This window comes from Rhagoletis pomonella, unplaced genomic scaffold, assembly GCF_013731165.1.
Source record: "Rhagoletis pomonella isolate Grant_MI unplaced genomic scaffold, Rhpom_1.0 Rhpom_scaffold_03793, whole genome shotgun sequence".
Lineage (NCBI taxonomy): Eukaryota > Metazoa > Arthropoda > Insecta > Diptera > Tephritidae > Rhagoletis > Rhagoletis pomonella.
This window is the reverse complement of record NW_023462346.1, coordinates 1-12,687: the sequence shown is the minus strand read 5'-3', so window position 1 is coordinate 12,687 and position 12,687 is coordinate 1. Positions and strand designations below refer to the sequence as shown.

General features: G+C 39.6%; 1 protein-coding gene across 1 annotated transcript; it reads right to left on the bottom strand.

Moving 5' to 3' along the window:
• Positions 1 to 11,430: 11,430 nt before the first annotated feature.
• Positions 11,431 to 12,684, bottom strand: LOC118754372 (myc-associated zinc finger protein-like; the record flags this gene model as incomplete). Its single annotated transcript, XM_036489245.1, has 1 exon — positions 11,431 to 12,684. A coding segment is annotated over one exon (1,254 nt), but the record flags the coding sequence as incomplete, so codon positions are not given.
• Positions 12,685 to 12,687: the final 3 nt, after the last annotated feature.

Sequence of the window (12,687 nt, the reverse complement as noted above, 5' to 3'; positions counted from 1 at the left end):
TTTTTTAAATTAAGTTCAAATTTTTCTTCGAATTTTGAACAGTGGAATCGTGTTGCTCGTCTCAAAATCTATAATACTAGTATAATAAAAAATACATAATTTTTTTGTTTTGGAATAAATCCCGTGTATTTTGCATGTTTTTTTTCGAAGATCACTACTTTTGACCAATTTTTTTAAGGTCAAGGGGTAATTGAGGCTCAATGTCCACAATTGAAAGGGATTTATTATAGCTTCCAAAACCATTATGTTTCGTATCAAAATGCTGCTTCTGTCGAAAGCGCTCCGATTAATTCGCGTGCAGTGTTCAAAAAGTACACTGAGCGGCTTGTCAAAAGACAAGAGATGTATTTTAAAATGCTGTGCATATTTTTCAGATATGAGTTCAGCGACAAAATCTATAAGAACTGGCCAATTTCATATCAGAAAGATATTTCAATTAGCACGAAATTGTTCCGGAAGTAGAATCACATTACCAAGAGTGTAATTGAAATTCTTAACCAAACTCGGATTTCTCGACCGACTCGGATTTGGGAGGGGAAATTTCCCCTATTTCCCCCCGGAGATCCGGCACACTCATATCGTTAAATCTACGAGCTCTTGAAAAGGCCACGTATAGCCCTGTCCATGCGAAAAACAGGTTCGAGTAGATACAACCCTGCCCTTTGAAGCGTCTGACCTTGTGTTTTATTGGGCGCGTTCATAAGTCGTAGCTGTTGGGTAACCGTTGGCTGAGAAAATTTCGGTTCGAGTCGAAATGCAGAATAGGGCTGATAGTTATTAGTTGCGATCCCGTACGAGTCGGGACTAGTCAGTACTCGGTTCTCTGACTATTGAGAGGACAGAAAAGAGAGTAAATACGGTTCTATCTCTGTCAGAAGTTACCAGTTTTGGTCCGAAAATTTTTTGTTGGTAAATTCTGGTAAATATGTCAAACGATCAGCTGTAGTGTGTTTGGCAACCAAATTGTAAACAAAATAAAATTGCACTCAGCTAATTCATGTTGAAAAGTATTTAATTACTTGTTTAAGTGGATTTTAATGTATTTGAAAGTATTTTTGGTTATTTACATGTGTGAGCTGAGTGTGTTTACATACAAAATAAGCAAAAATTTGGAGGTTATGTTGAAGTTGACAGAAGTTACCATTTTTTACTAGAAAGCGATCCCGTACTTTTCAATGTTACTCTTTCGCCCTGAGCGAATTTTTATTTTTTGTCAGTTTTACTAGTTTTAGTCCGAGGAATACGGGATTGCACCTATTGTTTTCCGCTTAACTACACACTCCGCTTAAGTGCTCCAAATCGTGTGCAGTCGAAGTAAATGCGGCAAAACAAATAACTAGGTAGAGCTGGAAAACAATCAATGGCACTATCGATGGTTTATGACTATCGAAAACATCGATGGTTTTTTAAGTACTATCGATAGTTTTTACTCATACATACATTAATCAGTAAGAGTAAAAGCCGGTGGTACCTGCTTCATCTTGTAAATCGGAAGGGACATTTAGCAAAGCAGGGCAAGTAATATCAGAGCGCAGCTGCTGCTTGAAGCCAAAAAATCGTTGATAAACTATCGATAGTACTATCGATAGTGTCGACATTTTCGATAGTATCGATACTATCGATGGTTGTGACTATCATCTATCGAAACTATCGATGGCCACGACCATCACGAAAACACGACGAAATAAAACAAACGGCAATAACGCAAAATTTGCTTTATTTCACTTTTAAATGGGAAATAACACCAAAATATGAGTTTTGTTTTATTTCCAATTATTATTTAGAGCAGGGGTTCCCAAACTTTTTTACCTCGCCACCCTTGTTGTGCTAAAAAAATTTCGCGGCACCCCTACTCTTCAAATATCTACGAAAACAAGAAAACACAATGCAAACTTTATGCTTTAATGTGAGGACTGAAATTGTTTTGATGATCTCCTTATTTCCTTTAAGTTTATTGGCAGCTTTGACAATTTTACCCTGAAATCATTTGACGCTGAAAGCTTGCTGGTGTATTTGTTTTTAACCAACTTCACAAAAAGAAGGTCATCAATTCGTCGGAAATTGTTTTTTTTTTTTTTCTATGTATCTTTCCGCATAACTTTGGACCACGTTAACCGATTACTGTAATTCTTTTTTAAAGGAAAGGTGTTACCTGACAGGTGGTCTAATTTGGTTTAAATCCGATCATTGGATCATGAATAGATTAACGATAATCTTAAATTCTTAGATGGGAATTGAAATCGCTTTTGTTTTTGTTTTTTTTGGTTAAAAATATCTTGTTTATGTAAAGGCTGGTTTTCACTATGTCAAATTCAGTGGCATTTGTCGTCAAATAAGTGAAAACACATTGTCAAATGGGATCAAAAAGCGGTTTATCGATTGATTTGGATCAGGATAGGTCTTTAGTCGTGTACATGCGCTGCAAAATCGGCTATCTGCCAGTTTTTGGCCCATAATAGCATCGGTAAAGGTACGGATAAACGAGATAAAGTTGTGTCAAAATATGTCGCCAAATTTTGGCGTAAAAATATTACATAGTGAAAACCAGTCTTAAGCATTTGTTGAAAATGTAGTCTCACAAAGAAATGTAAAAGTAAGGCCCCTATTATGAGTTGCATTCGATCTTCGACTGTGGTCGAAAGTGCTGATCGAATGAATTTTCATTTGGTATTATGACGCCCATTCGATGAAGAATAGCGCTATTGCGACTTTCGCTCGGTTAGATTGTTTACAATAGTATATTCTTCACCGCTGAGAAGTTTTGTTTACAAATCGAGCAAACTAAATAGTGTGCTTATACATATGTATGTAAATTTGTGCAAATTAAAATGAAATAAAAAAGAAAGCGAGTTTATAAAAACGTGGTAAAAATGAGTACAATGGAGTTCTGGTTCAACGATTCGTCAGAGGATGAGAGCTTGGTAAACTGGCCAGGAGTAGAAAATGTTTAAGAGGGTTTAAGTGTAGTCTTTCGAATATATTTTGACATAAATATATTTAAGAAATTTGTCTACAGATTTATTAAAAACTTCCGACTGTCTAAAGAGGCGTTTGTGAGCCAAATCTATTTAAATATTTTAAAACTATCAACAGCATACGATTTTCTCCTCAGTGGTCGTGGCAACTCAGTATTGGGATTTTCTTTCACCAGCCTTTCGAGCATGTGTTTAATATTCACGACATTAGAACTGCATGAAATTAATAAAAATTGTTTAAAATTAGTGTCTAGCCGCCATAAAGTAAAAAAAAAAACAAATGCATACATTTTTCACAATTTTCTAACACTTCGCTACACCATCGAAAGCAAAATTCTGTTCGACAGAAAATTCGATACTCAACGAAAATTTCGACACGGTTGCATAGCTCATAATTTCACTTTCGATGTTCGATCTTCGATAACCAGCGAAGATCGAAAATCGAATGTAACTCATAATAAGGGCCTAAAAGTCACTAGTATTTTTAATGCAATTTTGCCAACAGCAGTGTTTTCTGCATACACTTGCATCCAGAACTCTCTTGGCTCCCTTCGTAGTATTTAATAATCAAAGTGCTGTCTTCACTGATGTCCAGAAGGTTTTCAAAAGCTTAATTGGTCATCTCAGTAGGTTTACTTTTCGGGCCACATGAAAACGGATTTGTTATCCAGCTAAAGCCATCCTAAGAGTCAATGTTGGGAAATTATTCGACAATGGTTATTCCTAAACCTTCCAAGTTAACGCTGGTAATGCGCGTTAACGCTAAGAAAATAATTTTTACAGCCAATTTCACGAAAACAAATTAAGTGAAAAATGATTTTAATTTTTTGAATTTTATATGGAAACTGACAGAAAATAAAAAATCATTTTCCATTTAAATTGCTGGTGAAACATGCTGTTATCAATTTTCTTAGCGTTAACTTCGAAGTTGCATACGTTTTTCTGATTTACATTGTTTATTTATGGGGCTTTCATGCAAATTGCTAGAAATTCTAAAATAAACTTGTCACCAATAAAAAAATCTCGACGTGCTCGAAAACACCAGAGATGTATTTTAATTTCGCAGGGCTCTGTTGGCTTCGCAGCGTCATCCAATACGGGTTTTAAATATCTGCCTCTTGCTTCATCCTAGACATCGTTCCTTTCGTTTTTCCAACCACTGCAAATATCCGCAACTTCCTCCATTTCATACCATTGTCCTGTACAAATTTGTCGATAGCTTTAAAAAAATTTTCGCTAATGGTGTAAGTCTCAAGTACTTCGCTCATCAAAAGTTCTTCTTCGATTTGCATTGCGAATGGGTACCTCACTAACACGAAAAGACTGTCTCTAAAATCATGTTGATTCGTTCTTTCACAGTGTGATTGTGAAGTTTCATAGAATAAGTAGTATATACACGTGCGCGAAGCTGCTGCGCTTGTTACGAGAACAGCCCAGCCGCTGAAGGTAATTTTAATAAAAATCAAAATTTTTTGATTTTCTGGCCGCCGTGTTGATGTTTGATCAATCCGCTTTCGTTGTGTATGGAAAGTCTAAAGAATTTGCCCGCACCACTAGTATACTATAGCCACTAGCGGCACCCCAGGCATACGCTCCCGGTACCCCAGGGTGCCACGTCACCCATTTTGGGAAAGCCTGATTTAGAGTATTTGTAACAAAAACAGTTTACTGACAGAAGGAAAAAGAACTTTGTTTATTCCAAAAATATAATTAAACAAATATTTTTACTTATGAAAAGTATAACAAAAATAGTCGTCTTTAATAACTGCTCGGCAAATTGGATATAGCGCTTTTGTATGAATTTTGTCTGCATGCTTTTTAATATGGTGAAAATATTGCTGGAAAACCTCAAAATGTTTGCATGGAACCATGGCGCAATAAACAGGTGAAGTAATAAAACAGCTTTCTCGCTTTATTTTCTGACATTCGGCTACCTTATATATAGTCAAATTTTTAAGGCAATTTTTCATATAAGGCAGTGTCAAATCTTTCTTCTCGCTCTAATTACTTCACCTGGCATAATTCCACCATGAGTGGGGTGCATGCATATATGTAGTACTTCTATATTGCTAGTAAATTCAAAGTACATTCCCCAACATCAGAGTGTCGATATATTCAAAAAAGAAAGAGAGATCCGATAAGAGAATGTACTCAAACTGACATTTTTACTTTTCAAAATTCAGGAGCGGTTTAACATTTGTTAAAAAAAATAATTCACATGAAAAATTAACAAAAAATACAATATTTCTATATCTATGAGAAACACTGCAGCCGCTTTGGTGGCAAAGGATAAAGGTACCAGTCACAGAAGGATTTGGCGTCAGTTGGCATTTCCAGTTGGCGTCAATAAGCACAGAACAGAAACAAATAGCGTGCTTTATTGGATTCGGTCAACTATCATATGCCACACAGCTTCATGTGTAAATAAGTTTTGTCTTATGGCGATTTCTTTTCTACAAAAACTGTTGCCTTTTCAATGCCCTCTCTTTAGTATTTGTGCGTAGAGGGCACTGAGAAGGCAACATTTTTCGGTAGAAAAGAAAACGCCATTAGTTAGGAAAAACACCTCCTATTTTCCAATTTCTCGGATATCGAAAAAACGAAGAGCTTCGAAGAAAGTCGACACATCGAGCCCTAACCGCAAATAATTTAGGATTTTTTTTCAAAACTTACTTCTTGAAGCAGAAATACTCTAGGACCTAGAGTCTAGATGAACAAAAATCTGACAGAGAGTAACTATTTAGAAAATGAAAGCAAATTTTCGTCGAAATGCCGATTCAAAATAAGAAAATAGGCGCAAAGTTTAATGCTGCGATTCCGAAGCGCCCGCAAATGAGAAATTGGTCATTTAATTTTCTTTTTTCGCCGTATGTTTGGACTTTAGGGTGTATGTTGAGAATTTATTTACACTTTTAGCGGTAATGGCAGTAAATACACATCATATTCGCTGTAAAAAATTTCGAATTATGCCCCGTTCCATGTGTTCTTCAAGTTGTCAAGTCAACTCCGTACAGGTGCAAAGACAGTCTAAGAGCGTTTATGCATTAAAATTTAATTTTGACCAAAATTCGTTTGCGTTAACTGCGGTATGAAGGAAACATGAGACCGTAAAATGTTTGTTTGTTTGTTTGTTTAATTCTCTGAACCGCCCCTGTTATGATATGGCACTTTATTCTATGTAGTAGTTTACAATTATATCCCAGTGGGAATTAGGAGCACGTAATAATACCTTATTAGCAACTTACTCTTCACCTGGCAGTCATTGCCATTTCCCTGCCGAACGTCCCTTACTTTTACAAAGGCATGGCCGCCTTATGTAATTAGGAATTTAGAATGTACATTTGGTATCAGACATACTTCTGAGCCGCTTTACAAAGTAAGTTACGTGTAATGCAGAGAAGTCGCTCGGAGTAGTTCGGCGCTTGGAGATAACTTCGGCTGCACGTTACTTTGCAACTGACAACGTAATGTGTCGTTGGAGGTATTCATTTTGTGCTTTACTAGTAGATGACATTGGCCATGATGACAATTTTGGTACTAAAAACTGAAAGAAAACATGGCTTACCTCGTAAGGTGCTTACCTATTTTCCCAGTGGGTACACTTATACTTCTACAATCACAAACATTTTCATAGGCTGTCTTTCTTTGATTTCGAATTGAAAACACATTAGAGGGATTCACAACGGTGTCGTAAGTGTCATATTGTTGTATGTCGTAAACTTTAAAAGCTTAAATAAATGTCTAGACAACCTGAAACCACAATCAACTATTTTTGAACACTGCGAAAATTCTCAATATGACTTTGATGGTACTTTGCGAACCCCCGTAATATATTTTTTAGGCGTTTAAAGTTTACGACATACAACTATACGACACTTACGACACCGTTGTGAATACCCCAATTGTGATCATATTGTACTAGCAATATAGAAGTATTACATATATGGGTGCATGCAATAACACCATACGCAGTAATTCCCATTACTTGGACATTAAATAGCAGTTTCAGAAGTGAACTAGTGTCTTTTTATTATTATTCTTTTTTCTAAACGGTTATAATGCCACCAGTTCATAATTGCGAACAGAGGGGGCGGGGGACGCGAGCGCGAGCGTGACGTCGAACGCGGCGAGGTGCGGCGCGCGAACGCGGACCGCCGTGACGCTGGGCACTTTCAAAATTGTAGACTTACAAATCTGTCCATTTAACTTGTTCATGTACTACTTTTTGTCAAATGTAACTGCGCGACTACCTACATGTGTACTATTTTGCTTTATTACTCAATTGTTAAGTTTAAAAGTTGGTCTTTTTGCTCAACGAGAAATGAAATAAAGCAAATTTGTGTGTTATCACATTCAATTGGTGGTATGTAGTAAACAAAATGGGCCTGTAAATGTATGCGAATGGAACTTAGCCCAAGCATTCCCCGATCTCAACGTATTTCACATGATAATCTTTGCAATATCAGTTCTAGCATAACAGCCGAGTTTGGAATACCTTCACAAAATTCGTCCTGTGGCTTAAAATGGCGCTTTTCACCAAAAGTTTAAGCGATTTCATCGCCTCATTGCTGTTGGTTTGATCCATGCCGAACGTCATAGAAAATCATCGCACGAAAATGTTCACGATTTAATTCTATTATCTTTTTCTTACTAAGATGAATGTTTCAAGGTTTTGCAAAAACACTCAGATCACAGAATCCGATTTTTCGGGAATTCTACGAAAATGCGATCATTAAATCCGAATTGCTACGAACGTGGCGTATACTTTGAATACACACGTTCGCAGCGATTCGGACAGTGATCGCATTTTCGTAGATTTCACGAAAAATCGGACTACGATGGATCCTCTAATAGCCACTCTAATAGTCACCACTAATAGCACACGTATGACAAAACTTTCTGAATGCGTTTAGCCACTGTATTTTAATTCGCTGCACTATGTCCATATCGTTGTAAAGCTCATCGTTTAATCATCTGTGGATTTCGCAGAATCTTTCTCGCGAATATTCAAAGAGCTGCTTCATCAGATGTTTTCATTTTCCATGCCTCCGCGCTATACACCAGTACAGGCCTGTTGAGTGATTTACCTGAGGACTTAACTTTTCAAGTGCCTACTCAGTCCAAAGTAGCACTTGTTGTCAAGAGTGATTCTCCGTTGAATTTCAAGGTTGACATTTTTAATGGTGTTAATGCTGGTTCCCAAATAAACGAAGTCGCCTAGATTTTTAAACTTGCAACTATCAACGTTGACGTCGGTGCCAACGACGCTTAAGCTCTGATTGTTTGTGTGATGGCAGGTGACACTTCGTTTTGCCCTCGTTCACCACCAAACCCATTCGCTTTGCTTCTCTATCTAATCCCGAGAAGGCAGAAAAGACGCAGCCCTGGTTTTTACCGATAATGTCGATGTCATCGCCAGCAGTTGTACGCTCTTGGAAAGAATTCGGCCTGAGCGGTTCAGTTCTGCGGCTCTTATTATCTTCTCCAACATCAGATTGAAGAAATCACACGAAGTCACCTTGCCTGAAACCTTACTTGGTATCAAACGGCTCAGAGAGGTTCTTCCCAATTCTAACAGAGTTGGTGGTATTGCTCAACGTCATTTTATACTGTCTTGTATTGGTTTCGCGGGGATACCAAATTCAGACATCGCAACATAACCAACTTATTTTCGTGCTCTCGAAAGCGACATCTTATTCCCACGAGTCTTTTCCAATATTTGGTGTATTGTGAATACCTGGTCCGCCTCTGGCTTTCGCACAATACGCTCCATAAGACCTGGTAACCTACAATTACCTTTGAATGATGATCTCGCGGTAGTTGGCGCGTATGGCGGGGTCGGCTTAATTGTGCATTTTCGGGCGGTTTTCTTGTCGGCCAGCATTTTAAGCTTTTCGCACTCACATATTTCGGACTTTTTCTTCTTATTGCGGCAAATGCGCCTCGCTTCACTCTTCAGTCAACTATAACGGTCCCACATAGCTCGCGTTGTGCCGGGCCACGATACGCCCTGTAGGTGGCATATTTTTTCTCTGCAGCTTCTCGTTTTCCGATCTGGAGACTACCACGTAGTTTGATGGATCTTTTTATGCATGAACCTAGTACAGCGTACTTAATGTGACCAACCGTACTTCTTTCGGAAGTACAGCACTTCTTTTTTCGCTATTGTACTTCGTACTTCGAAGTACAGTCTAATGTACTTCTTTGCGATATTTTGTACTTCAGGAGGGAGATTCTGTAACCAGTTAGCGACAATTTTCGGATCGCTATCGCAGGGAGATTCTGTAACCAGTTAGCGACAATTTTCGGATCGCTATCACACTTTGCGATTGTCGCTAACTGGTTACAGAATCTCCCCCCAGGTCCTGTACTTATCCGATCTACAGGACGATCGTCACATGACCTGGGCGATAAATTCGTTCAAAACATTACAGTCGCGGGGGCCGATGCCATCATACCTGCGCAGCTGCAAAGGGCTCTGAAGGTGTCGTGCAATTGGTTGTATCCGGGTACATCTCCAAGGCTTGGAGGGTAGTCAGTGTTGCGTTCATCCCGAAGTCCGGACGAGGCTCTCATTTTTCCCGTAGGGATTTTAGGTCTAACAGTGTCTTCGTTTTTGCTAAAAACGCTAGAGAGACTGATAGAGCTGTACATAAGAAGCGCGATTCCTCGTGACTGTCTTTCAAGAACTCAATATGCTTATTGCAAGAAAAGGTCGGAAAATACCGCACACATTGGTAAAATGGTCAGACGAAGCCTTCGCGCATGAAGATTATGCACTAGGGGCTTCTTCGATATCGAGGGGGCCTTCAATATTGTCAGTCCAGAGGCAATAGTCAAGTATACTCATTACCTGGGGGTTGAAACCAACCTATCTACAGCTTACTTCGTGACAGAACCGTCGCAGCGGAGTGGGGTAGCGCCTGCACTCAGTGCAGAGTCATTAGGAGCACTCCACAAGGTGGTGTTGTCTCTTCCTTGCTCTGGATTGCAGTTAAAACGACCTTCTAGAGAAACTGGAAAAAGTGGGATGTCGGGTGATCGCCCATGTAGTTGTTGTGGAGCTTTTGATTAAGGGACGATTTATAGACACCCTTTTTGATCTGGCTGAAGGGTTCCTGAACCAGGTAACTAGGTAGGCAATCAACGGCGGCTGTCGTGGAAGCCTAACATTGAGAAAGGGTAGGAAAGGTGTCGGTTGTCTTTTACTGTTGTAGGGGAGCTATCGGTAAAAGATGGGCCAAATTAATTTATTAGCTCTAGAAAACTAGATTTAAGTTTTTATTGTCTGGTGGAACTCACTAGAGAAGGCTACACTTGTATAACAGGAATTAGCGGAGCATTAGGAACCACACCTACACTGGGCGCTTAACATACATATGTTGAACACGGCGCCCGCAGATATTGCAGACAGAATTGTCGCAGCACGAACTGCTATTAGGCTAAGGGAAACCGGGTACTTTTGTGACATAAAAAAGGAAAAGAAGATGATTCTCTGTGACCCCCTCATCAGAACTAAATTTCGACAAAATACGCATCCTAGTAACCGGAACCTTATTATTATAGATGCGATGTTATTAAGCTTTTAATTTTTTTTTTGGAGACTAAAATATTTTATAATCGCGATAAAAATACGCTTGTATTTTCTGTTATATGTTTGTCGAAGTACTTCTTGGAATACATATGTAGATACGTTGGTTTTTTAATATAATAGTTGACTTTTCCTGTAATACTAATAATCAGTTATAAGTATGTATGTATGTGTATGAAAGTATGCAATGTATCGAGTTTATATGTATATGCTGACTATAATTTTATTGAGAATCTTATTACTAAACTTTTTTGCAGTTTTTTATTTCCTTAATAATCTTAACTATAGCGTTTTTTATTCCTTCGACAATTCTTTTAGTTATTATTTTATTTTTATTTTTATGAGAATTGCTTATGGCTCTGCCACTACACGCGAATGCCTTTGTGTTTATGAATGTATGAGTTACCTACAGTACAACTTTAGTAATTTTCCAACTGCCTGGTTTGTTTCATGTAATAATGCGGAGATAACATGAAGGAATGACCAAAAAAATTGTATTTGCATTTGTTTTCATTGATAAGCGCAACTTAGCTTTTACTTTTTTACTCAATTACATTTCGTCCATCTATTTATGTATTTTATTTTATGATTTTTTTTAATCAATTCTTCATTGCATTGTTGATTGATGAAGGATTCTTTTTGAAATTCTAAAATAAGTATTTGCTTTTGTTTACAAGTACTTTGATTTTAATCTTGCAAAAACATCACCCTTGCCTAGGATATCATCACGCATTATATGTATGTATGAGCTTAACTGGTCTCTACATTTGACTAACCTGATATATGTATGTATGTGTTATTGCATTGAATGCGCTCTGCATTTGTCAAGACTGCAGCTATCACCATTGCCGTCTGTTGCACATCTCAAACACTACTCTTCGATACGAACTCGCGCAAGATGTCGCAGGCCATTTCGATGTTGTTTCGGGAGATGCCCAGCGCTGTGATCGCATTCTCCTTCGAATATCCCTCATTCATGAGACGTGCAATGTACTCCAGATTGATATTTTCATATGGAACATTACATTCCTTTTGATTGATCGTCACATTCTCGTACAGCAGAGGCTGTTGCTGTAGTTGTTGTGTTGATTGTAAGGTCTGCTGTTGATTTCGGTGTGAGCCCACAGCCGCTGATGTCGTCGATGGTCCTCCGGTCGGTGCTGACGCCGCCACCGCCGCTGGCTGTGTTGATGAAGTAGCATTGCAGAGCTGAGTATAGTGCGGAGTACCCGACATGGAGGTTAGACATGTTGTTGGTGGCAACTTTACCGTTGTTGGTTCCAAAATTCGAGCTGCTGCCGCCAGACGTGCTTCCAGTGGCCGTGTATCAATTACACCCGTAATGGTCTCTGCTGGTCCTACTATGTCGTCGTCGAGTATCGAACGCGTGGGCGAAGTAGCTGATGCCGAGCCTGGTGTCGACTGCAATGAGATGGAGGCCGCAGATGTTGCTACAGTCGTAGTGGCGATTGGTTGCGTGCGTAAATCGTCGACGATGCTATCAACTAGCATTAGATTGCCGTGCGGTGGTATCGGCGGTGCCGTTGTATGCGGTGGCATGGCAGCTCCTTCAGTGTTCGCCGCTAAACTGTCTGAGGGAGTTGCAGTTCCAGCTGACATCTGGCCTCTGTGCTTGACCACTGTCGCACTTGCAGCAGCTGCAACTGGCGTCACAGCAGCACTTGCGCCGACCATACTTGTGGCGCTATTTTCAACACCAGGTGACGACTTTCGTGGCGGCAGGGGTGGAGCACCAGAGATGCCGGCGTTCACGGATCCGCTGACGGCTTGACGTGATCCCGCTGATTGCTGTTGTGTTTGTGGCAGCAAGGGTTCTTGCAGGCCTTGCAATATAGCATACGATGAGTTGTCGTTGTGCTCGGATTTGCTCGTTGCCATTCTTGTAACATAGTTGCTGGTGGAATTGCCACAATTCGGGGCGGCAGCGGCACCCATTTGAGGCGCACTCATGCGATTGGTTGACTTTTGAGCAGCGCTTACGGTGTTGCCAGCTCCGCCGCCATTGAGCGCCTGTATCGACGGTGCCGTGGGTGCGGGCTGTGGTGAAAGTACTGCGTTAGCTATGGCCGATGCGCTGGCAGCGATGATGTAGTTGCTGCT